Genomic DNA, 26,457 nt, shown 5'->3' with positions numbered 1-26,457 from the left:
CCAGGTCGGTCCCTTTGAAGTTGTTTGGGCAACATTCAGGTCAAAGATGTCAAAATGTCAGATAAACAGACTTGTGGATTCATGTCGGTAGCATGCTGAATTTCAGTTACCCCTCTGGCCAGTTTCTTTGTTTGGATAACATTCAGGTCTCATCTGGCGTTAATGAGGTGTTGCAGGGACTGGTCTTGCTCTTTTGTTCTCTTGTTTTGGTAACACCCAAGTCTGTCTTTACTGATGTTATTTGAGTGTTACGCAGGCAACTGAATTTAGGGAAAAGCTGTTGGGTTCTTAGTAAAGCATTTGATGTTGTCAAGGTAACACTAAGGTTCAGGAGTTCAGGTAAGCAGACTTGAGGAGACATATAATATTCTGAACAAAATTATCAGTAATATGCTGGGGTATAACAGATGGTTATATCTCCGCCAGTCCTTCTATTTTCATCGTTTGTAGTACAAATGTTTAAGTTGAGTGCCTACATTTACATTAGTTTCAGTTGATGTAAATATCGGCACTCAACTTTAGACATGGGAATTAGGTCTAAGTTTTATTCTATAAAGAGTGCTCATCTCAAAGTGCCCTTTATAAAGTACTGCTTTTCAGCACACCATTTATAGATGTACCTCTTTAGTGACACAGAAGAAACATATCTCAGTGCATTATTAATGACCAGTGTTTGATAAGAGGCTCAGGCCCGACATTGGCATTGCAACTATCTTGAAAATGATTACCTTTATTCATCATCATTATGTTCCGTCTGCAATATAAAATATCTTTCAAATTACTAACAGTTTTGCAGTTAAATAACTAACATGTTAACAATTGATGGTGTAGATGTCTCAAAAATTTATTACTGCGTGAATAAAAAGATATAGAAACATACTCTTTAGGGCTTGTTTATGCTTATGGTTTTGATTTTAAAAAATAATCATAATTTTATAGTTTCTACATGCATTGCAAGAATATTTCTTCTTATGCAGCTTCAATTGATGCGTCGTTTGCTTGTCGACCTTGTGGCTGTGATGAAATAAAAAAAAGAAAGAAAATGACTTAGTCATAATACATGTATTCTTCACTTATAAAAAAACATTTATAATTTAGAAAGATAGCCAAAATATAGATCCATGAATATTTGAGTTTCACTTGAATTTCTCCAGTTGGTTAACAGAGCAAATGACAGCAAAAGAACAGCCAGCTCATCCAGTTGTCTTTCTCCCTAATTCTCAACCAGAGTACAAGAAAAGATATATAAATCAAAATAATACACTACCATACAACATATGAATTACATAAAAATCTAAGAAAAAATAACAGAAAGTCAAAATAGAACACAAGCAAGAGGAGAGAAAGAGGACATTCTCTTTCTGAGAGGAGAAGAGTAGAAGACATATCTTTGGGTAAGTATATATTATTTTGCTCTGAGCTTTGATAGGTTTAGGGAGAAAAGCTCAATTGTAGGTTCCCTTCTATACATAGTTTAGATCTTAAAAGAGCAAACTTTACTTAGCTAGTCTCCATAGGATAGTTCTACAGTTTTGTTAAGCTTGAACCTTCTACTAGAGATAGAGCAGGGTCTGGCTTAGTCTTCATTACCTCCCGGCCCTCCCCTAGCTCATTTCTTTACTTATAGTCTCAATTTATTGTCAATTAGTATAATTAGGACAACAGAAGAACTATATATTTCATTACCTGTAAAGAATCAAACACTAAATAAGCATACAATATAACCCTGAGACTACCTAAGAAACAAACACTAAAAAAAGCATATAATATAATCCTAATGCTCTCTATACTAGCCTAATATATTCCTAGTAGCTTAATAGCTTAATAAGGTTTAATTAATTAATCAGCCAATAATAAGATGCAGACAGTAGTCCAGCAGCAAAAGGGGTGCTATCCAGTCTTTTGAACTGTGTGCCACATAGATGATTTTCTCCCAGTTGGTGAGAAGTTATATGTGGGTGCTCGTTGCAAAGAGCTCCTAGCTTTCAGAGAACGAGTACATTCCCTTGAGGTTAGAGTAGCAGACTTGGAGAACTGAGGGAGACAGAGCAGTACATAAAGGAGGCCTACAGGGATGTTGTAGATAAGTCCCACCTCCAATCTGGTAGCTCCTGTGCTGCCTTGGAAGAGAGAGGTCTCCTAGAAGGAGAGCATCATCCTGGTGAAGTAGGAAATAATCATGTAGCTAGGTCCTGCCCACCAGGGGATGCAATATCTTCTTGCACTGAGGATGTGTCTCCAGCAACTTCTGGCCAGGAGGGAAGGGTCAGGAAAGCTGTTGTAGTTAGTGGCCAATGTAATGCCGATTTTTAAAAAGGGTTCTAGGAGAGATCCGGGAAATTACAAACCAGTAAGCCTGACTTCAGTGTTGGACAAAATGTTAGAAACAATTATAAAAAATAAAATTGTGGAACACGTAGACAAACATGATTTAATGAGACAGTCAGCATGGGTTCGGTTGGGGGAGATCATGCCTCACCAATTTGCTTGACTTCTTTGAAGGTGTGAATAAACTTGTTGATAAAGGTGAGCTGGTTGATGTAGATTTTCAGAAAGCTTTTGACAAAGTTCCTCAAGAGAGGCTCCTGAGAAAATTAAAGAATCATGGGATAGGAGGAGAGAAAACAGTAGAGTGCTGCAGGGATCTGTACTGGGACCGGTGCTATTTAACTTATTTTTTTTTTTGTTCAAAAAAGTTTTATTGGTTTTAAGAAAAACATACAGATATATGGAACAATGATAACAAAGTCACATGGCCGGGGTGGAGAATGTTTAGGCGAACTTCCTCAATCACATCTTAGATCCCAGAGAGTGGTGTCTCAGCCCCGTGGCTTTTCAGTTGATAGTGCAGGCTTGGGGTCAGTCCCTGATGGACCTGATGGCCACGAGTGGCAATGCCGAGGTGTTCCGCTTCTTCAGTCGTCGCAGGGATGGACTGGCCGAGGGTCTGGATGCTCTGGTTCAACCATAACCAACAGAGGGGCTGTTGTGCATGTTCCCTCCGTGGCCATTAGTGGGCAGAGTTCTTCTCTGCATTGTTCGCCATCCGGGTCTGGTGGTTCTGGTGGCTCCAGATTGGCCTCGACATCCGTGATACGCAGATCTGGTGACACTCTGGTGGCGGATCCTCTTCCTCTGCCTCCCTTGGACGACCTTCTGACGCAGGGTCCCATTCCCATGTTCGACCCGTCTCCCTTCTGTCTTATGGCTTGGCTTTTGAAAGGGGTCGCCTTGGTAAGAAGGGGTATTCAGATAGGATGATTTCTACACTCTTGGGGTCCTGGAGGCTTTCTACCTCTCAGGCTTCTGTGTGGATTTGGCACTTCTTTGAGGGGTGGTGCCAGGTGCGGAGAGTGGTCTCTCTTCGCGTTTCTGTGCCTAACATCCTAGAGTTCTTGCAAGATGGCCTGGATAGAGGCCTGGCTTCGGCTTCTCTTTGGGTTCAGTTGCGGCCTTGTCAGCCTTTCGGGGGTTTGTGACAGGTCAGCGTTTGACAGCCATTCCTGATGTGATTCGCTTTTTTGCGGGCGGCCAAGGTGCTCAGGCCTCCCGTCCGGCCCTCTGTTCCCTCTTGGAATCTCAGTCTGGTTCTCTCTATTCTGATGCACCCGCCCTTCGAACCGTTGGGCAGCTGCTCTTTGAAGGACCTTACTCTGAAGACGGTCTTTTTGGTGGACATTTCTTCCGCTAGGCGTGTTTCTGAGCTACAGGTTTTCTCTTGTATGGCTCCCTTCTTGGAGTTTTCTAGGGAGCAGGTTGTCTTGAGGCCTGTTCTTTCTTTTTCTGCCGAAAGTAGTTTTTCCTTTTCGTGTCAATCAATCTGTGGTCCTCCCGGTCTTGGGTAGTTGGGAAGGCTCTTCTGAGCAAAGACAGTTGCGCAAGTTGGATGTTGGTCGGGTCCTTCGCTCTTATGTGCAGCGGACCCAGGAGATCAGGAAATAAAATCATCTCTTTGTCCTTCTGACTGGTCCTCTTAGGGGGGCTGGCGCTTCTAAGGCTACTATTGCATACTAGATCAAGGAGACTATTGCTTCCGCTTCTCTTCTGGTGCAGCAGCAGCCCGTTCCGGAGTTTCTCAAAGCTCATTCTACTCGGGGTCAGGCGGCTTCTTGGGCTGAGTCGTCGCTCGTGCCTCCAGTGGACATTTGTACGGCTGCGGTTTAGTCTTCCTTGTATTCCTTTTGTCAGACTCTTTCGGGTAGATGTTCTGGCGCGTCAGGATGCGGTGTTCGGTGTGTGTGTTCTGGTGTCAGCCCTTCGGGGGTCCCGCCCGTGTGAGGGACTGCTTTGGTACGTCCCATTCGTAAAGATTAACCTCTACTGGTCTGGAGAGTGCTAAAGAAGGAGCAATTAGGTTCTTACCTGCTAATTTACTTTCTTTTAGCTTCTCCAGACCAGTAGAGGTCCCCACCCTGTCTGTTATTGGTGTGTTGGTTCTGTTGTGCGGGCCGGGGAGAATTAAAGAACAGCGGCTGTGGCTCGGCTGGCTTAGCTGGCGAGCTGTGGGGACATTTTTCCTTCTGGTATTTCTCCTCTGCATTTTCCAACAGCATTTGAGTATGTTAGTTGTTATTCCTGTTCGGAGTATTGTTTATTTCTGTTTCCAGTTCTTAGTTCTGCTTGGCTATTCGGCAGACTGATGTAAATAGAGAAGGGAGTATATTATATACTGTCCCACAGTTTTGTTTTCAGTCTCCACCTGCTGTTCATGATTGGATATATACAATGATATCAGAGTCCTGTCTGGCAATGCCACAGCGGTGGCTTATGTCAATCGTTGAGGTACCAAGAGCGCTCAGGTGGCGGAGGAGGCGGCTCGGCTCATGCTTTGGGGTGGAGTCACGCCTTCTGGACCTCTTGGCCTCTCACATGGCCGGAGGGAGTGGGCATCGAGGGGCGCTTTGTTGGGGGGCTTTTTTTTAATTGGGCAGATACTTTGCGTGCGTAATACACGCAAAATATCTGTGCCATTAAAAAAAAAATGAACCCCCCCCCCAGCAATAGCCCTGATAGCAGTGACAGGAAGCTGTTTCTCCTGTCACTACTATCAGGGCTCTGCACTGAATCAATCGCTCACTGAGTGACTGAGTCGGTAAGTTTGCATGCAAATGATTTGCAAGCAAACAAGATAGTGAATCAATTGCTGTTTGAAAATTGGCCAGCGAATCAGCCAACAGCGATCGCTATCTTTAGTGAATCTGGGCCTAAGTCGTGTACGTAACTTCTAATTAGTGCCAATTAGTAGGTGTTAATTGCTGATTAGCAGAACTGAATGGCTTGGTAAATAAGTTGCACATACAAATCAGCTGTGCACACTGATTTGCAAATGCAGCTTATGGCGCCACATATCAAATTTAGGGGTTAGGATATAATTAAGATTGTCTTCCCGTTCTATACATATAGAAAATTAAAGGCTTAGTAAATCCAGCCCTTAAATGTAACACTGCACACTGCTAGCAAAAGGCAGTGGCCCCTCGCTATCTCCATCCACCCATAACAAGCATTGCCTGAAAATCTTCACAAACTAGAGGCCAATGCAGCAAAATTGCAGATTTTAGCGTGATGTCTGCACACTATTTTGTTGGTGTACGTTGCAGAAAGGGTTTTGTGCTAAAGCGAACCCTGCACAAAACCCAGAACACAGCATTATTGAAATCAATGGTAACGAGGTCATTAGCCATTCCACCAATGCAGAAAAAAGAATGCAGAAGACTAGGGCTGAGCACCACAGAAAGATTTTAATGTCAAGTCTTGAGGGAGTCTAGCAGGGTTATCTCATGCTTCTGCAGCAGTGACTGAGGATTTGCCTGTTCTTGTTTTGCCAGCAAGCATATGGGACCTGCCAACTTTTTTTTGTGGCTTCTATAAAAAGTAAAGGTGCAAGAAAACAAACAAACAAGAAACCCAGAATGATGAGAGGTGACCGTTTTGTTTTAAGTGCAGTTACAGCTGTGCAGAGATTGGAGCAGAAAAGAAATGTATCAAACATCTACACATGTGCTGGACTGTTAATTGCAAAAAAAAATGTACACATATTATAACATTCTAGCATATGTACATATGTGTGCTGATACATTTTTCTACTCATACACAATCATGGCACTAGCTACCCTTAGCACAAAACCTTTTGCACATGCATTTGGTGTACTCTCTCTGGTTAGCATGGGTCCTGTCTGCATATACTGTAATTTGTTTACTACATCCGTGAGCAAAAATTAGATATTTAGTTTTTGTTAGAAACTGTATGCTAAGGAATCAATACAAGGCTCTTATGCAAGCTTTCTTCTCCGACCCCTGGGTGCACTGGAAGCAGCAGTCAATATCCTGGCAGACAATGGTGCTCATATGGGTTGACAGATAGATGAGGTCATCTACATATTCCGTGCTTGTGCAGCTGCTCAGCTATAGGTAAAGGCAGATGCTGCGGCAAGATGCTACATACTGCATAACTCAGAAGGTTCTCAGGTGTTTTTGATGACACAGAGTGCTCTCCTAGCACATGCTTCTCTGGCACTTGCCACTGCTGTTGTCATGAAGGTGGTACAGCGACAGCAGAAACTGATGTGGCCAACCTTCTGACATGCTGGGGAGATGAAATAGGGTTTCAATGCATGTTAGACCCCCCCCCCTTTATCATATTTGATGTGCAAAATTTATTTTACTGCTGTTCTGAGACAAGGTGATCAATGTTTGATTTCTATCTTGCCATTTAGACAAATCTCTGTATTTCTCAGATACCTTTTTGAATTCTATTAATACTTTTTCTCCATCACTTCCTATGGGAGGAGGAATCCAGGCATACATTACCTTTTTCTTTAGGAAATACTTTTTAATGTTGCTTATTGAATCTCCTTTCTTGCATGTTCCTTAGATCTATGGCTTATTTCTAGTTTTAGAGTTGCCTTTTTTTAAAACACATTGATATTTGCCAATGGGCAATTTGGTAGTTTTTGTAATATGGTTTTTGGATAAGAACAACTGGTTGCTATTGATTATATAGTTTTCAGGACTAGATTTTGCATTTTGTCTTATATGCTGAGACTGGGTGATCCGTAAATTGCTATGTTATTTATATATTTATTTACCTACTAGTCTTTAAGCCCGTTACATTAACGGGTGCTAGAATATATGTCTGCCTTTCTTTCTGTCTCTCTCCCTACCCCTGTCTGTTTCTTTCTGTCTCTCTCCCTCCCGCTGTCTTTCTTTCTGTCTGTCTCACTCCCTGGCCCCCTTTGTCTGTCTGTCTTTCTGTCTCTCTCTCTGTCCCTTTCTTCCTTTCTTTCTGTCTCCCTCCCTACTTCCCTGTGCAGAAGCTGAAGCAGCATTCCCTCCCCCCCACTTCCCTGTGCACAAGCCAAAGCAGCATTCCCTCCCCCTCCATGTCCTTGTGCAGCAGCATTTTTCCCTCCCCCCATTTCCCTTTGCAAAAGCCGAAGCAGCATTCCCTCCCCCTCCATTTCCCTGTGCAGCAGCATTTTATTTCCCTCCCCCACACTTCCCTGTGCAGCAGCCACAGCATTCCCTCTCCCTCCATTTCCCTGTGCAGCAGCAGGATTTCTCCACCCCCCCTACACTTCCTGCGGTCTGGCCGGCTCCCTTGCCAGAGTTATTTTTAAGTTTAAAGGTGCCGCGGTGGCTCCTTTAACAATCCTCTGCATCGGAAGTGTTCTCTGACCCAGGTGCAGCTCGTGAGAGGAGCCGCGGTGGCACTTGTAAACTGAAAAATAACTCCGGCAAAGGAGTTGGCCAACTGGCAGTTCAATGAGAGTCACAGCTTCAAAACGGAGCCCTCTGTCGGACACTCTCCTGCCACCGCAACTGCCACTCTCCTGCCGGTCCTCTAAGCCGACCGCAATTGACAGAGCTGCACGCTCACGCGCCTCCAGCCACCGCACATGCCTCTAGCTAACGCAGGCACTGTGAGGTCTGGCACAGAAGCACACTTCACGGCGCCAGGAATCACGAACTTTCAACAGCGCATGCGCGCTCTAGGGTTTTATTATTATAGATAGCCTGTCTATACTCTAGGCAGATTACAATATTAAAAGCATACACATAAAGTATTAATGGATGGTATATCAAAATATTAACTAACAATGACAACAACATATGTCAATGTGCAATAATGTACAGTACATTATTAAATGCAGGCCTCATTATTAGAAGCATTTCTGGGCAAAGAAATACTTTACAAATTTGAACAAATACAGTTAAGGCTAGTAATCAAACTTAAAATCTAAATCCAATACTTCATTCAGATCCCTTTCCTCAGTATCCTGTTCTTCCAAATATCACATCCAACAGCTAACGATGAACTTTATCTACCACTATGACTTGTTTAACCCACACAAGACCCATTTTTCTTCATGAACCAACCTTCCTGATTAGGATTTGTTTGCACAAAGGGAAAAAGGGAATTTTAATAAATTTAAAGAGATATGAGGACCATTAACAAAATATTGCAATGAGTAGATACCATTTTACATTACAGATACAATTTAAAGTAGAAGGGATGGGAGGGGGGAATTTGAATTTATTAAATGATTAGATTACTAGGAAAAATTATTTATGTGATATATTTGATTGAATGTAAGATTGGAAGGGTGGGAGGGATGGGATAAAAATTTTTTATCTATTAGTATCATAAATGATAGAATTTCAAATGATGTACTCAGTGACAAATGTTTTATATACATGTATTTGATGTAAGATGAAAAATGAATAAAGATTTATAAAAAAAAGGATTTGTTTGCACAGTTTTTTTTTGTTGTTGTTGTTAAACCCCAATCAAGTTACTGGCTTGGAACTAACTAGACAAGAACAGCTCCTGCTAAACAAGTGTACAAAGGATACTATGTAGTTAACTTCCAATTCTGTGGCCTTGTGGAAAATAATTTAAAAAAAACACAACAAAACCTAATGCTACACATTATAGAGAAGTGCTCCTTCCACAAACTAAGAGGTAAAATAATAACTTTAAAGTCGGCTAACAAGACAACCATTGCTTGGCTTTCTGGATTTGCACTTTTTACAGATCTTTCTTCTCACCTGTGGATAACTATCAGTACCCTAGTTTTTATATTATTGGCTTTGTGATCACCAGTGGTTTGTTTTGGGTCCATACTTATTTTGGTTTAAAATAAATAAACCCAACATTATGTTGGCGTGAGGAAAGCAAGGTGTCAAATCATCAAATGTGGAATTTAAGCTATGAAAAAAGCTAGGTAACATTATTTACCATACAGAGAAACAAAAATATAACAAGAATCTTACCTTTACAAAAATGTGTGTAGGGATAAACCGTCGGAGTAGCTGATTGGTAAAATTGGGGAAGCGTATCAGGTTGATGTTGAGAGACGGTAACTGCTGGTATCCAGCCATGAGAGGATAGAAATTATATAGCATCTCTTGCTCTGTGCCTGGTAAAATCCGCAAGCGAATCTAGTAATAAATATCAAATTGTCAGGCACATATGCATGCCAAATTACAATTAACCAAGCAGCTAACAGTGAGGACACCACATTATCACTAATTTGGTATAACCTGAATTTAGTGTAGTCCCAAATGATACACAAGGAAAACTAACAAGCAGTTTTAGATGAATTTATAAGAGATGACTAAAAAGTAAAGTAGGAGAACAAGAAAATTCTAATTTTCAGATACATTTATAGTCAAAAGTCTACAGTCTAGTACAGAGAGCCAAAGATTACAAAAGCTCATATTCATTTTGGGGGAAGTAGAATCTTTACCTGCTTAAGACCTGAAAACATAAAGGCATCACTAGGTTCCACTGCAATATCTATATCCTGGACTAAACTGGTCTTGTTCTGTAGGTGATATTTGACAGGTAAAGACTCTCTGACACGACCAAACGATGGTAGATCTGTGAGAGAAATTAACAAATAATCTTAACTGTGTGTTGCGAAGAATAAAACTGAACATTTTAGATCCAAATATAAAAACTCTACTAAGATTAAACTAAGGGCCCCTTTTATAAAGTGGCAGTAACGATGCTGCCGAGGTAAATACATTGAAACTCACAGGAATTGAATGAGCTTTGGTGCATTACCGTGGCAGTACCTCTGCTGTGGCTTTGTAGAAAGGAGCGCTTAGCATCGTTATGTTTCTAAGAATTTTAGGGCTCCTTTTATCAAGCCGCGCTAGCGGGGTTAACGTGCGCGACGTTTCATCACGTTTAACCCTCGTGCTGGCCTAAAAACTACCGCCTGCTCAAGGGAGGCGTTAGCGGCTAGCGCAGCTGGCGGTTTAGCGTGCGGTATTACGTGCGTTAAACCGCTAGCGCGGCTTGATAAAAGGAGCCCTTAATACTGAAAGAAAATAATGAACGCCTAAAGATCATGTTCATGCTGCTGCCTTGTGTTTTTACAGTTGATTTATTTAGAAGAATTTTACGACTATGCTCAAGGGGCAAATGTCTGCTGCATTGCTGTATTTCAGGATCTAACTGCAATTTTAAGAACATAAGCAGTGCCTCCGCTGGATCAGATCCAAGGTCCATCATGCCCAGCAGTCCGCTCACGCGGCGGCCCATCAGATCCAGGACCTGCATAGTATCCTCTATCTGTACCCTTCAATCCCCTTTTCCTTCAGGAAATCATCCAATCCCTTCTTGAAACCCAGTAGCTTACTCTGTCGTATCACATTTTCTGGAAGCGCATTCCAGGTGTCCACCACCCTCTGGGTGAAGAAGAACTTCATAGCATTGGTTCTGAATCTGTCCCCCATCAATTTTTCCGAGTGCCCTCTCGTTCTTGTAGTTTTTGAGAGTTTGAAAAGTCTGTCCCTCTCCACTTTCTCTATGCCCTTCATGATCTTGTAAGTCTCTATCATGTCCCCTCTAAGCCTCTGCTTCTCCAGGGAAAAGAGCCCCAGTTTCTCTAATCTTTCGGCATATGATAGGCTTTCCATACCCTTCATCAGTCGCGTCGTTCTCCTCTGAACCTTCTTGAGTATCGCCATATTCTTCTTAAGATACGGCGACCAATATTGGACGCAGTACTCCAGATGCGGGCGCACCATTGCCCGATATAATGGCAGGATAACGTCTTCCGTTCTGGTTGTAATACCTTTCTTGATTATACCTAGCATTCTATTTGCCTTCTAGTGATCTACAGACCTACATATTGGCAACAGATGAATATTTATTCATATTGAGGAAAGACAATTTTCAGAAAACAGATGAAGATAATGATTTTCATTATATAAATTCTTTGTGAAAGTCCTTCATGTGTTTTATAACCAAATAATGCATATTTCTGCATTAATACCCATAGAGGACATGCTTACCAGATTCTAATTGCAGACCTAGAGCTTTGTTGAATCCAGTATTTAATAATAATAATAATAACTTTATTTTTGTATACCGCCATACCCCGAAGAGTTCTAGGCGGTTCACATTAGATAGATAGAGATTACAAGTGGTTACATATCAAATTGATCATAGAGTTGCGAACAGCAAGGAGAGAAGTAGGGGGGAGAGGAGGGAGACGGGGGAGGGGAGCAGATCAGAAGGGGGGGAGGAGGAGGATTGAAAAGGGGCATTAAGGGTCTTGGTCTCGGAATAGGTGAGTCCAAAATAGTCCAAATAGTCCAAAAGCATCAATTATATTTTCTCTGAACCTTTTATACAGAAACTTCAGTAGATAAGTGATAAATCAATACAAGCCATCAACTCTACTTTGATGCCCCGTGAACATAGCTTTGACTAATTAGAAATAAGTCATCATTCACATAGATTAGTCTTTCCAAACAAAGCTCAATAAAGTTGATATAAGTCAGGTAAACTGTTTTAACAGCACATACTGTTATTACCTGCACGGACATGGAGTGGAATGCTTTCTACTATGACATGTGGCAAAATGGTCACTGTACTAATGGTGGGAAGACTTTCCGCAGCAGAAGTCCTGCCAAAGACAAGAACATACAGATTAGATATACATTAGAACATAAGAATAGCCTTACTGGGTCAGACCAAAGGTCCTTCAATCCCAGTAGCCTGTTCTCACGGTGGCCAATCCAGGTCACTAGTACCTGACAAAAATCCAAAGAGTAGCAACATTCCATGCTACCGATCCAGGGCAAGCAGTGGCTTGCCCCATGTCTTTCTCAATAACAGACTATGGACATAAGACTGACATCACCAGCCCCCTAAGTCCCATAGTAAAACACTCTCTACATAATCCATAATGAAACAGCAAACAAACTGTAAGTTTTAGACAATAATGCAGGATATTAGTCCTTACTAGTGGCACAATATAATCTGATGAAATCTGGGTTGGAGGAAAGTAACCAATGTTTTAAGGGGTTTCTAGTGTGGTGAACATGCATGCCCTGGGCCACCTCAGGTTCATATATAGATATTACTTGGAAAAGACATCTCCTAGGGTTGGGATGTGGGGTTTGCAAGTATTAATATCCTGCTTTCTTCTGAGAACTTTGTTTTCATCAAGAACAAGTTATGTAATCCTCATGGGTGAAAATCTCCAACCAGAGGTATCCTTTAAGAAAAAAAAAAAGGAAAACATTAAAAAAAAAATACCCAAAATGCTAACACCTAAGTTTTTTTGTCAACAAAGGACCTTTTTCTCTCTTTTTCCACAAAGGCAACCTGAAAAGAATACAAATGGGCCCTATACAATATGCAAACAGGGAACTAGTAATCATCATATGGCACTGGTTTAATGTAAGATAGGATACAGAAGTTTAAAAACTGAATGGTATTAATCTACAATGAAATCTTTTCCAAAGAAGGAGAAGCAGAAAAACTAGAGGATATAATTTGAGGTTGTGGGGTGGTTGACTTAGGAGTACCATCAGGAAATACTTTTTCATGGACTTGTGGCCTAGGAATGAATGTGGTAGGGTGATGGATAAAAATGGAAATTGACTTTAGGTAGAATCATGGGATGCATAAAAAGTGCCATTCTATTATGCATACAATCTAACATAAGGTGGATAAATCACTAGAGCACAGAGGCACTCATTCTACAGGCTTTGACCACCATAAAAAGTGATGCAACCCTTCCAGTTAGGTAGTTTACCACACAAGAATTCAGAATATTCTGGGAGGGGGCTTTCATCAGATGGTTCACAGCTATGCAAAGACTATTATCCGATGTTGCTCATCAATGTTGACTCTAATGATACTGCTAGATATCCCTCCAAACATATCAAAAGTGACTTTGTGGTTTTGATTTGAGCAGTGTCTTTGATCTAGTGGATCACATAATGCTGCTGGATTGTCTGGATGGCATAGGCATTTGAGGGAATGTGCTGCATTGGCTTAAGGTTTTTTTCAGTTTTCGAACCTATCAAGTAAGTTCAGAATGAGCTATCAGAAACATGGGCTAACCCTTGTGGAGTTCCCCTCTCTCCCTGTCACTATTTAACATCTACTTAGCATCGTTGGGAAAAAAAATAATGTAATTACAGAATAAAATTGTACAGCTATGCTGATGACATAACTATTGTACTTCTGTTACATTCTCATATCCTGAATATTCTACAAACATTATCATCAATAATAGCGACAGTAGAGGAGTGGATGAAGGATTATAAACTCAAACTAAATTCAGAGAAAACTTTCTTAACTATAGAATCCATATTTTTCTTGTAACTTGTCTGTTTTATGACAACATGGGCTGTTCCTGTTTATCATATTTATAAAATGGAAAGGTCAATTGCCATACAAAAAGGGAATTATAATAATTTTAAAAAGATTTGGGGGCCATTAACAAATTATTGCAATGAATAGACATCATTTTCCTAATGAAAGTACATTTACATGTAGGGGGAAGGGGGAGGGTAAATAGTTCTTTTAAAGGTCTGATTAATAGATTGAAATATAATATATAAATGATATTTTGAATTAAATTACTTGTGGGAAGTGTGGATGGGGGGAATAAATTCATATATGTAAAATCATAATTGTATGAATATCAAGTGATATGTAAATGTTAATATGATGTAGTATTGTGCACTTGTTGTAAGATGGAAAAATGAATAAAGAATTTAAAAAAAATTCAGAGAAAACCAGATTCTTCCTAGCTTCTCCATTTAAATGTGATGAGGAAAACTTGACATTAAATGGAATAACCTTCCCACTTGTCTCAACCATTAGGATACTTGGATAGAAATTTATCAATGACTGCACAGGTAGATGCCCAGGTCAGAAAGCATCATCATCAAACCTTACTTTGACGATCAGTCATTTGGACTACTGGTCCAATCATTTGTTAGGGGAATATTGGATTACTGTAACATTGTATATTTAGGGAGGGAGGTCTTCAAAAAAATTACTTTTGCTTGTGTTTGATACAAAATATTGCAGTAAACTTAATCTTTAGATTAAAAGAAAGCAGATTATATAACCTGATATTACAGAGCTGCATTGGCTTCCCATTGTGGCAAGGGTGTTGTTTAAGTTTGGATGTCTATGCTATAAGGTAGTGCATCGTATGGCTCCAGGGTATTTAGTGGATCATTTTAACTTTTCTAGTTTTTGACGTTCTTCACGTATTTCAACAATGTTTGATTTTCCATCAGCCAGGGGATGTCATTATAAAAGATTCCATAACAGACTGCTCTCATATCAAGCAGCTACTTGGGATTCTGTTCTCAGTCAACTATTTCTTACTTCTACCTCATATATGAACTTTAGAAAGCAGTTAAAAACTTATTTGTACGATAAATTTTTCTAACACCATCTTATACTTTTTGTAATTTGCTGCCACAGTGAAAAATCAAACAACTTGATGGTTACAAAACTACCCAGCCAGGTGCTCAAGGCCAAAAATTAGGCCTGCTTTGATCTAGTGCAAAGAAAGAAAACAAACACAGAAAAGCCCCCCCCCCCCCAAGTCACCACCAGGTTATGACTGACAGGATTTACAGATTAAATAACTGAGGCGCTGATGGAACCATCATGCAAGAAAATAGTCTAATAGCTCTGTGGGAAAAAAAAGCTGATTGAGAAGGTCCCATGCAATAGTATTAGGCACGAACCTGCACACATGCATCATGAGCAGCCTAAACATTTCTTGAAAAATTGCTGGGGTATTTGACCTCACCCATTCATGAGGATTCCGTGCCCTACTTTTCCTGGGAGAATATTTATTCCCAAGTAGGTGAAGCTATTAATTTCTTTATAATTATACAAGTACTTTAGTTTGAGACCTTAATATACCATATTCTATCCATTAGGGAAAGCAAAGCAGTTTAAAATATAACATAATCAAAAATAATAGAAAAACAGTTATATGAGGGTCATTTCATAAATAATGCACACTATTTTTTTAAATTTACATATTTTATTATTTATTTTTTTTCAAGTATTTCTTTACAATCCTTCAATATAGTCTCCCTGCTTTGTAATGACCGAGTCCCAATGTCTGGGAAGCTTCATTATTCCATCCATTTTAGTTCGGTTGCCGAATGGCTTGGGTACTGGCGGAAGAAAGCTCTTCCAGAGATGCAAAACGATGTGCACGCATAGGTTGTTTCAACTTTGAAAAAAGGTCAAAGTCTGGTGGTCTCATTTCTGGTTTGTAGGGAACATGAGGTAACCCTTCCCAGCCGTATTCGTGTAGTTTTTCAATGACATTCCCTATGTGCAGGCGAGCGTTGTCGTGAAGAATGAGTGGCCCAACCAAGAGTAACTGAGGACAGATTTTGTGCATTTTTCTGCGTTTTTTTTTGCAAAAAATCACAATAATACACTGCTGTGGCACTTCTTCCACATGGAACTTTGTCTGTGATGATGATGCCTTCATGATCATAAGCAAAAATCATCATCTGTTTGACTTTTGATTGAGTTCGTCAAAATGTTTTTGGTTGTGTGACGATGGAGCTCTCCACTCGTCACTGAAAAACTACGCGAATACTACTGGGAGGTGTTACCTCATGCTCCCTATAGTCCAGACAAGAGTCCACCAGACTTCAACCTTTTTCCTTTTTTTTTTTTTTTTTTCTCTTGAAAATTTATTGAAAATTTTATCAAAATACAAAAAAAGGAGAGAAACAAACAATCAATTTCAATACCATAATCGTGGAACAATAAATGAGTAAAAACAATTATTCAAGCACAACAGAAAATCGTTAGATACATATAATCAGAGGTAAAAATATTCTATGGTGTTGTGATAAGTAGCGGGAAGATATTCAAGGAAAGAAAAAAAAGTCAGGAGAGAAGAGGGAAAAGAAAGAAAAAGAAGGGTGATGACGGAGGGCGAAAGGTAAGTAAGAAAGCAACAAGGGGTGAGAAAGAGAAGAGAGAGTCCCCCAGAGGCCAGAAAGAGAGAGAGGAAGAAGTTGGAAAGAGAGATATAAGATATAAAAGACGTTAGGCATTAACTTATGAGCGGTAAGGCATTAGAGAGAATTCAGGTATTCGGTGAACTTAGCCCATTTAATATGGACTTTAGCGTTCAGGGGAATAGCAGCAGAGATCAGCATTTCACGCTTGTGTTGTAGTAGGACAGATTGGTACCAAAAGTGCACGTTTAAGGAATCAAACGATTTCCAGTTAGATAATATGAGTCGCAGAGCAACAATGAGAAGCGTGTTAAATAAGGCATAATGTGGTGCAGTTAAGTCGAGCAAAGGAGTCTCAGATTTCAATATGACCACTGTAGGAGAAAAATTGAAAGTAAAATTAAAAATTTTTTGAATAATTGACCAGACATCTGTCCAGAAGTTTTGTAAGCAGGGGCATTCCACAAGCATATGCAGTAAAGTACCTGGATGCAATTTACAGTTCCAGCATTTGTTAGCAGGCAGCAGACCTGAGACGTGTAGTTTTTGAGGCGTCCAAGTCGCTTTGTGATGTAGAAAGAACATGGATTGCATAGAGTTAGCAGATGGAATAGTTCGGATAGTTTTAGACCAAAAAACTTCCCATTGTTTATCTTGTAAATGGCAATTTAAATCTAATTCCCAAGAGTTTTGTACAGGGATATGAACGTCAGTTCGGGAGTTCAGAAGTATTTTATAGAGATGTGAAGCAACATGGCCTATTACTAGGAGTTTGGGAAACAGCGTAAGTATAGTAGGGGTTCTTAAGATTTTCAGCTGTAAGACTTTAGATTTTTTTATCATGGAGGTGAGTTGAAGCCATTGATAGAACGATGAGGCCGGAAGGGCGAATTTGGCTTGCAACTCCGAGAAGGTCAAAAGTTGTAGAGAGGGGGTACAGATGTCTATCAAGTATTGTATCCCAAGTCTGGACCATTGAGGCCAGATTATTGGTTTTTTATTTATTAGAAAAGACGAGTTATACCAAATGGAGATATATGCTGAAGTTCTGACGGGTATTTCTAATAGCTCATCGAATTCAAGGAGACAGGTAACAGATTGGGATATGATGGGGTTTACAGATGAAAGTAAAGCATCAGAAGTTAATAGCGGGGCCAACGTCAGATATGCCGGGTAGAGAGCACGTTCAAGTTGGAGCCATAGGGGGACGTAAGCATTCGAGGTGGAAAACCAGTGGGTGGTCTGTTGTACTATAAATGCCTTATGATAAGTTAGAAAATCTGGAAGAAAAACCCCTGCTTTGGTCTTTGGAGCTTTAAGTTTTTTAAGAGCTATTTTAGGCGGTTTGTTATTCCATATAAAGGTATTTATGTGTTTATCAATCAGTTTGTAAAAGTGAGGCGAGAATATGTGGGGGATCATGCTGAGTACGAAGTTAACTTTAGGTGCTACTACCATCTTGATTGTCTCTATCCTACCCCACCAGGAAAGGTGAAGGGGATGCCAAGATTGTATTAATGATTTAAGAATAGCTATGAGATTATCACTATTATGTTTAATAGTAGCAGGAAGGGATGTATAGAGGTTAATTCCCAAATATTTTATATGTGATGGAGACCAAAGAAGGTCAAATGATTGGATCAATTCAGGACGTGAATACTTGTTAAGAGGTAGTACTTCCGTCTTCTGCTTATTGATTTTGTAACCAGAAAATGAAGAGAAGACCTGAATTAGATTAAAGAGAGCAGGTAGGGATTTGTCTGGTTGGGTGAGATATAGTAAGACATCATCAGCATATGCTGAAAGTTTATATTCTGTTTTATTAAGCAGGATACCGGAGATATCTTTATGAGAGTTAATGGCTAAAAGAAGGGGTTCGAGGGCCAAATTGAAAAGATATGGAGAGAGGGGACATCCTTGACGAGTACCTCGCTGTAGGGTAAAAAAAGGCGACAGTATGTTGTTTGTAATAACAGAGGCTCTAGGATTAGAATAAAGGATTTTAACATATTCTAAGAATTTAGGAGGAAAACCAAACCATTGCATTGTTTGAAATAAGTGAGACCACTCTACTCTATCAAATGCTTTTTCAGCATCTAAAGAAAGAGCTATACAAGGTTCATGAGAAGAGTTAGCGATGGAATTTAAATGAAAAAACAGGCGAGAATTATCAGTAATGAGTCTGCCTGGCATAAAACCAACCTGATGTGGGGAAATAATTTTACTAATATGATGTTGCAGCCTAGAAGAGAGGATTGTAGCAAAGATTTTGTAGTCAACATTTAAAAGCGATATAGGTCTATAATTGGGGATTTGCTGGGGGTCTTTGTTGGGTTTAGGGATAACTGTGATAACAGCATCTAAAAAGTGACTGTTGGAGATCCTCTGGGGATTAAGAGAATTAAATAGAGACGTGAGTATAGGGGATAGTTTTTGTTGGAAGGTTTTGTAGAACTCTACCGTAAGCCCATCTAGGCCAGGTGATTTCCCAGAAGAGAGATGTTTTATAGATAGCACTATTTCAGAAACGTCAAATGATCTTTGTAGAGATTCACAATCCGATACGGTAAGTTTAGTAGAGTTCAAAGAAGTCAAAAATTGATTAATAATATCCGATTGATCAGGGGTATCTGAGGAATAGAGTTGAGAGTAGAAAGAATGAAAAGCCGCCGAAATAGAAGAATGAGAAGAAAGAAGTTGTCCAGTAGAGGTTTTTATCGTCGGGATCTGTACTTTAACTCTTTTTCTCTTAAGGTAATTAGCCAGCATTTTACTGCTTTTATTCATTTCTACGTAATATTTGGTAGAAGTAAAAAAGATATCTTGCTGTGCAGCAAGGCTAACTAACTTATTGTATGCATATTTCAATTTGTATATTTCGGGTAGAAGAGTTTTATCATTAGAAGCAAAGAAGAGTCGTTCTTGAATTATAATTTGAGATTCAATGTTAAGAAGTTCCTGCTTTTGTTGTTTTGTTTCATATGCTTGAATAGAAATTAACTCACCTCTAAGAGAGACTTTAAAAGCCTCCCATATAATTAGTGCATCCATTGATTCAGTCATGTTGAATAAAAAGAATTCCTCTATAAATTTAGTTAATCTTTGTTTAGTAGCGTCATTCATTAGCAGGGAATTAGACAACTTCCAAATAGGAGATTTGGTCGTATTAATGGAGGACCATTGCAGTTTGATAGATATCGGGGCATGATCTGAGATAACTATAGTATTAATCTTAGAGGCAGTTAGACATGGGATCAGCGAGGAAGAGATAAGAAAGTAATCGATTCTCGAATAACTACAATGAGGCGCGGAGAAGTATGTATAGTCCCTGTCGTCTGGGTGTTGTAATCTCCATGGTTCGGTAAGATTATAATGTTTAATAAGGGAATGAAGAGCAGAGGCAGCTTTAGTTGGGGTGATAGAGGAAGGAGAGTGTCTATCTAACCATATATCCAGAGGTAGGTTAAAGTCACCAGCAATAATAATAGGAAGAGGGTCGAAGTCTGAAACAGACTGAAAAAGTTGTGTAAAGAACTCAGGAGAGTCAATGTTTGGAGCGTATACGTTAACAAGAAGTACTTCTTGTGAATAAATTTGTGCTTTAACTATTAACCATCTACCCTCTAAATCATGTTTAGATTCTAGGAGTTGGAGAGAGACATTTTTATGAGATAAGATTACAACACCATGTTTTCTGCCAGTTGCTGGAGATTCAGCAATGTAGTTTAGTCCATCTTTGGGGTTCAAAAAGTGGGAAGTATTGGAAATATGGGTCTCTTGTAAAAAAACAATTGAAGGTTTAAATTTTTTAAGATGAGTGAAAATTTTTTTCCGTTTGATTGGGTGTCGCAAACCGTTTACATTCCAGGATACATAATTGAGCGTGGCTAAGGCATTAGAGGTAGACATAATGCAAATAGGATATGTTTAAGCCTATACAATCATGACAATTAGAAGGAGGAGAGAAAGAGAGAGAAGAAAAGGTAGGCCTCCAGGGGACTATGTCAGAAGTAGGCATAGTGAGCAAGAGCTCAGCCAGGCGAGAATAATTGAGATATCAGGGGGAAGCAACAGAACAAGAGACGCTCAAAAACAGAAACATCCTCCAATAGGTATAACTAAGTATTCAAGAAAGCCAGACAGAGGAGAAAAGGGAAGACATAGAAAGAAGATTGGGAGTGGTGGGAACTAGTGATAACATAGTTCCAGTAGAAAATTAGTGTTGAGAAGTCTTAAGTTTGAAATGATTGTGAAAGCAATCTATTATAAGTATTGAAGAAGTGCGAGGTGGACAGAGCGTGATAATGAAAATAATCAGACAAGAAGATGTTAAGGAAGAAGCGTGGATTAATAATATCATCAAGTAAATAAAGTACCAGGAGATCAACAAAGAAAAGTATGAGCTAGTATATAAGGACAGGAATGTTTAAGAGTTGCAGAGAACCTACAGCATGAGAAGTAAGAGATAAATTCAAAGAAATGTGCAATGTAAAAAAGTCACATATAATTAAGCAGCGAAATGTTCAAACAATAATGAAAAGGTATATAATCATATTTTGTAGCAAGGAATATTATATATTAAGATTCACATTTTATAGACCAATAAACAACATAAAGGAATGGAGAGAAAAAAAAAAAACAGTACATAGCAATCCCCCCCTTTTTTTTTTTTTTTTTTTGAAATATGAAACCGGTTTTTAAATCCATGAGTCAGTATGTTATGAAAAAGGAAAGAAAATATATAGGAAGTATTAGCAATTCATTTTGTAGGATGAGTTCAATAAAAGATAATTACAGAAAGTATATAACTGAGTAAGTAATCAACAAATGCAGGTTGTATTCAGTAGTGTGGTGACAGGAAGCCAGTAAAGGGGCTTAAAAGAAAAACTGCACAGACTAATAACACAAGCAACTACAGTGTGATTTCTGAGAGTAGGAGAACAGAAGTGTAATTAATACAGAAAGACAGTAGTTGATAAGTTATACAAAAATATAAGCCATAGGGGACTAAGGAGGAAAATTCATTGAGATGCAAATAAATAAAGATCACAGAAAGTTAAGCAACAAGATGATTAGACATCAAATAAAAGGTATGAATTCATTTAACCAATCTGTGATTACACAAAATTATAGTACAATTAACATTGCAAACTGAGAGGGAAATCTATTCAGTATATAATAGCAAGCAATAGAGGGATGCAGGAAGAAACGTATTTCAGTTGAGGAACAGTACATTACAGCTTAAAAGTATGAAAAATGCTACAAAATTCATCAATTAGCATATTATGAAGGAGAAAATGATAAATAAGAAGCATTAATAATGTATAAGCTGCATACAGCAAGTATAAGACAATGTGAAAACAAGTATGAGAGATAACTGACAATAAAGACATATGGGAGATTCAAAGGACAAATTGAATACTATTAAACACATTAGAGAGAGAGCAGGATATACAGAATTCATGCAATTTTGGACCGTAGTTAATGAGATGTAACAAATTCATTAGGAACATAAGGATGCTAGGGAATTATCCAAAGGTATTGAGGATATATATGTGCACATATAGTAACAAGATAGGGAAAATAAAGAATGCAGTACATTAATTCACAGTTGTATTAGTAAACCATAGAATACAAAAGGAGACTTAAAAACCAATATTAAAGAGTGAGATTATAAATGGGGATGAACAACTTATAAATTAAAACAATGAAGGGAAATGCAGTAACCTGAAAGATAGAGAAATTAAAGGAAAGAGTTGGGTTTACTTATAGCACCATTGTAATCTCACAGTAGACTGGGGAGAGAATCTAACAGTCAGGATAGAGCAGCAATACGAACATTAGCAATTAGGAAATCAAAAAGTGTGAGGTTAGTCAATGCAGTAATTCAAAACAGGGTAATAGCCTTCAAGTTGGAGATAAAGAAAGGCAGGAGTATTGTGCATTATAAGTGGAAGCAGTAAGCAATACCAGAGAGTATAACAGCAGTAAAAAGTCCCGAAGGTAGGGAAAATGCAGAAACAAATCAATGCAAAAAATCATTTAAAGAAAGAAGACATAATATTAAAAAGTACAAAGTGAGAAGACAATTATGGAGAAAGAAATCAGTTGGATAATGAAAAAAAAAAGCTTTTTAGTAATTAACAGTACTTGTGCTGGAAGTCCTCAGGCAGGGCAGGAGCCATTTTGTGTAATGAAAACACGAGGACAGGGAGTAAAGCAAAATAAGGGGAAAGAGTTCTCAGCAAGTTAAACAGATCTCGCAGTAGTTCAATATGTGGAAACCGAAACCAAATGTCTGCTTCAAACAGAGTTAACCATTAAGCAGAAGAACAGTAAACAGCCTCAAATCAGAGTCAGGAGACATCGAGGTGTCTGCAGTGGCAAGAAACACTGACACTTGCAGAAAACATGGATCCAGTGAGAGAGGAGAAAGCAGGCACTTTCAGGAGTTTTTTGACTGAGTCTGATCCAGGTAGGCTTGCAGGAGTTCAGGTGAATCAAAGACTTTAGTGGAATTATTTAAGGTAACAACCATCCGTGCCGGATACTGGAGACCATAGCGTGCGTTGAGGGATTTCAGTCGTGGTCTTAATGCAAGGAATGATTTTCTTTTTCTAGCAGTGGTTTTTGCAAGATCAGGCACAATTAGTATCTTCCGTCCGTCGATGTTCGGTCCAGGGTGATTCTTGGCCGCAGTGAGGATTTGTAGAGCCTGTGGAAAGCGAAGGAATTTGGCTACCACCGGGCGTGGGGAAGACTGATTGAGGCGCATATGAGAGGGAACACGGTGAGAGCGCTCGATGTCCAGCTCGCAGTCAGGGTCCATATTTAATACCTTAGGTAGCCATTTCTTAAGGAATTCAGTCATATCAGACCCTTCAATATGTTCCTTTAAGCCAATGATTCTTAAATTATTGCGTCTGCTTCGGTTAGTAATATCCTCGAGGTCTTGTTCAAGCTTTTTTATACGCTTGTCAGTGAGATCTTGAAATTGAGCTGACTCCAAGGCAGCAGAGTCTGCACGGGATTCAAGCTTTTCAATTCTCAGTTGAAATTGTGTCAGAGAGGAGTTGATCTCAGCAAGATCATCTTTTAACTCTTTTGTAGTTTCAAAATGTTTTGTGGTCAATTCCCTAAGGGCTCTGATTTCTTCCAGCATAACATCATTTGAGGTGGCAGACTTTTTCTCAGGAGCCATTTTCTCCGGTGTCAGAGGATCCTGTTTGGTCCTTTTCAAACTAGCAGTGGAGCTAGGAGAAGTATCCATTTTACATGGTTTAGAAGCTGACATGTTTAACTTTTGAAAAAAGTAGATGAGAAGTCCCAAAAAAAATGAGAAAAGATGTCAGGCAGTCAATAATCTAAGTAGAGAGGGAGGAGAGAGAGATTCAAGCATCCATCTTGTCTGTGGCTTAGACACGCCCCACTTCAACCTTTTTCCAAAGTTGAAACAACCTATGTGTGGACATCGTTTTGCATCTCTGGAAGAGCTTTCTTCTGCCGGTACCCGAGCCATTCGGCAACTGAACAAAACAGTGTCTTGGACACCGCCTAGCCCGCCTACTCCACAGGGCTTTAAACTAGGTAAGTCGGGGGAGGGTACAGGCACAAACAACATACCAGGCGAACTAAAATGCCAATACATTTATGAGGCTAAGGAAAGTAGACACCGAAATTCTGGGTCAGGGGTGAGTGCACACACTTTTGAGTCGGGAGTAGGGTCACATCATATTTATGGGTCACATTGTAATTCCGGGTCTAGGGGGAGTACACACTGTAGTTCTGGGTATATGGGGAGTACACATTGTGGTTCTGAGCCTCAGGAAAGCACAAATAACACAAACAATGCTAAAGGTGTTCAAATAGCTCAAACAGGAATATCCCCACTGAGACATAACAAAAATATAACATGGAGGGCTATGTACGTCAACGCACACAGTTTAGGAAACAAGATCCTGGAATTGGAAACAGAAATAAGGAATGCCGACCTGGATGTGGTGGCGATATCCGAAACCTGGCTCACAGACTCCCACGGGTGGGACATGGTCATACCGGGTTACAACTTGCTTCGCCGGGACAGAGAGGGTAGGAAGGGAGGGGGTTTAGCATTATATACTAAAGATGACATTAAGGTCACGAGAATCTCAGATGTCCAGTATACTGGGGAATCCCTTTGGGTTAATTTGGCCAGAGGGAAGGACAAATGCTTGTATCTTGGCGTAATTTACAGACCCCCAAGACAACAGGATGACCTGGATATGGAAATAATCGAAGATATAGAAAATATCACCTTGCGTGGGGACACAGTATTGCTAGTTGACTTCAACATGCCTGATGTGGATTGGGTTACACTTACCTCTGCTTCCGGCAGCAGCAGGAGGCTATTAAACTCTATGAAAGGAGCAAGCCTCAGGCAACTGGTGTTGGAACCGACAAGGGATCAGGCAATACTGGACCTGATACTTACCAATGGAGAAAGTATCACAGAGGTCTCGGTGGGCGACACATTGGCCTCCAGTGACCACAACATGGTATGGTTCAATATCAGGAAAGGTTTCACTAAATCTACTACACTAACCAAAGTCCTCAAATTCAAGGACACAAATTTCAAAGAAATGGGAGACTTCGTTCACCAGGTGCTACAAAGCCAAGAAGAAACCGATAACGTGGAAGACATGTGGTCGACTTTGAAAGCAACCATACAAGAAGCAACAAACCGCTATGTAAAATCAGTAAGTAAACGGCAAAGGAACAATAAGCCACAGTGGTTTACTGCGGAGATCTCAGACCTGATCAAGGAGAAGAAAAAAGCATTCATCTCTTACAAACAATCAGGGAAGCAGGACTCTAGAGCAGACTACCTGGCCAAATCAAAAGCCGTCAAAACAGCAGTCAGGGAGGCTAAATTCCTCATGGAGGAGTCTCTAGCAAAGAACATCCAGAAGGGAGATAAATCCTTCTTCAGGTATATCAGTGATAGAAGAAAAAACTCAGGCGGGATTGTACGTCTTAGGAAACCAGATGGAGACTATGTGGAAAAGGATTCGGAAAAAGCCCAACTATTAAATGAATACTTCTGCTCAGTCTTCACCCGAGAAGCGCCAGGGCTCGGCCCTCAGCTACAGACAAGGGTTGGCTCAGTTGACCCGTTTAGTAACTTTGAGTTTACGCCCAGCAGTCTCTACGGTGAGCTGTCAAAGCTCAAGGTTAACAAAGCAATGGGGCCGGACAACCTGCACCCCAGGGTGCTTAGGGAGCTGAGTGATGTCTTGGCGGAGCCACTGTCCGCGCTCTTCAACCTCTCCCTTAGTACAGGCAGCGTCCCGTTGGACTGGAGGATGGCTAACGTCATTCCACTCCACAAGAAAGGCTCAAAGATGGAGACAGCAAACTACAGACCAGTGAGTCTAACATCGATAGTGAGCAAACTAATGGAAACTCTAATCAAACACCAATTAGATAAGATCCTGGATGAAGAGAATCTACGGGATCCCCGACAACATGGATTTACTAAGGGGAGATCCTGCCAATCCAACCTGATCAGCTTCTTTGACTGGGTAACGGGGAAGCTGGATATTGGGGAGTCCCTGGACATCATGTACCTGGACTTTAGCAAAGCATTCGATAGCGTACCACACCGCAGGTTACTGAGCAAGATGAGTTCTATAGGATTAGGTAACACATTGACGAAATGGGTTGGGAGCTGGCTTGGAGGTAGGCTCCAAAGGGTGGTGGTGAACGGCACCCCCTCCGAAATGACGGAGGTGATTAGTGGAATACCACAGGGCTCAGTCTTGGGCCCAATCCTATTCAACATCTTTATAAGAGACTTGGCAGAAAGGCTTCGAGGTAAAATAACATTATTCGCCGATGACGCCAAACTGAGTAAAGTAGTGGGCAAATGCACAACAGACGAAGATTCAGTGCCCGACAACATGATGCACGACCTACTCCTACTGGAGCGATGGTCTAGGACATGGCAACTCAACTTCAATGCCAAAAAATGCAAAGTTATGCACCTGGGCAGCCAAAATCCATGCAAGTCTTATACCCTTAATGGCGAGATCCTAGCAAAAACGGTAGCAGAACGAGACTTGGGGGTAATCGTCAGTGAGGACATGAAGTCTGCCAATCAAGTGGAGCAGGCTTCGTTCAAGGCAAGACAAATCATGGGCTGCATAC

The 26,457-nt window shown here is 40.1% G+C and overlaps 1 protein-coding gene across 1 annotated transcript in view; it reads right to left on the bottom strand.

Moving 5' to 3' along the window:
* Positions 1–710: 710 nt before the first annotated feature.
* Positions 711–26,457, bottom strand: part of TRAPPC11 (trafficking protein particle complex 11) — a 148,870-nt gene continuing 123,123 nt past the window's right edge. The window contains exons 27-30 of the mRNA XM_033943164.1: positions 11,833–11,924; positions 9,750–9,883; positions 9,274–9,441; positions 711–1,014 (exon numbers count right to left, since the gene is read on the bottom strand). Coding sequence (XP_033799055.1) covers positions 970–1,014; positions 9,274–9,441; positions 9,750–9,883; positions 11,833–11,924 — 439 coding nt within the window. The 3' untranslated portion in view covers positions 711–969. The remainder of the gene's footprint in view (positions 1,015–9,273; positions 9,442–9,749; positions 9,884–11,832; positions 11,925–26,457) is intronic.

This window comes from Geotrypetes seraphini, chromosome 1, assembly GCF_902459505.1.
Source record: "Geotrypetes seraphini chromosome 1, aGeoSer1.1, whole genome shotgun sequence".
In the NCBI taxonomy this organism is placed as follows: Eukaryota; Metazoa; Chordata; class Amphibia; order Gymnophiona; family Dermophiidae; genus Geotrypetes; species Geotrypetes seraphini.
This window is presented reverse-complemented; position numbering and strand designations above follow the sequence as displayed.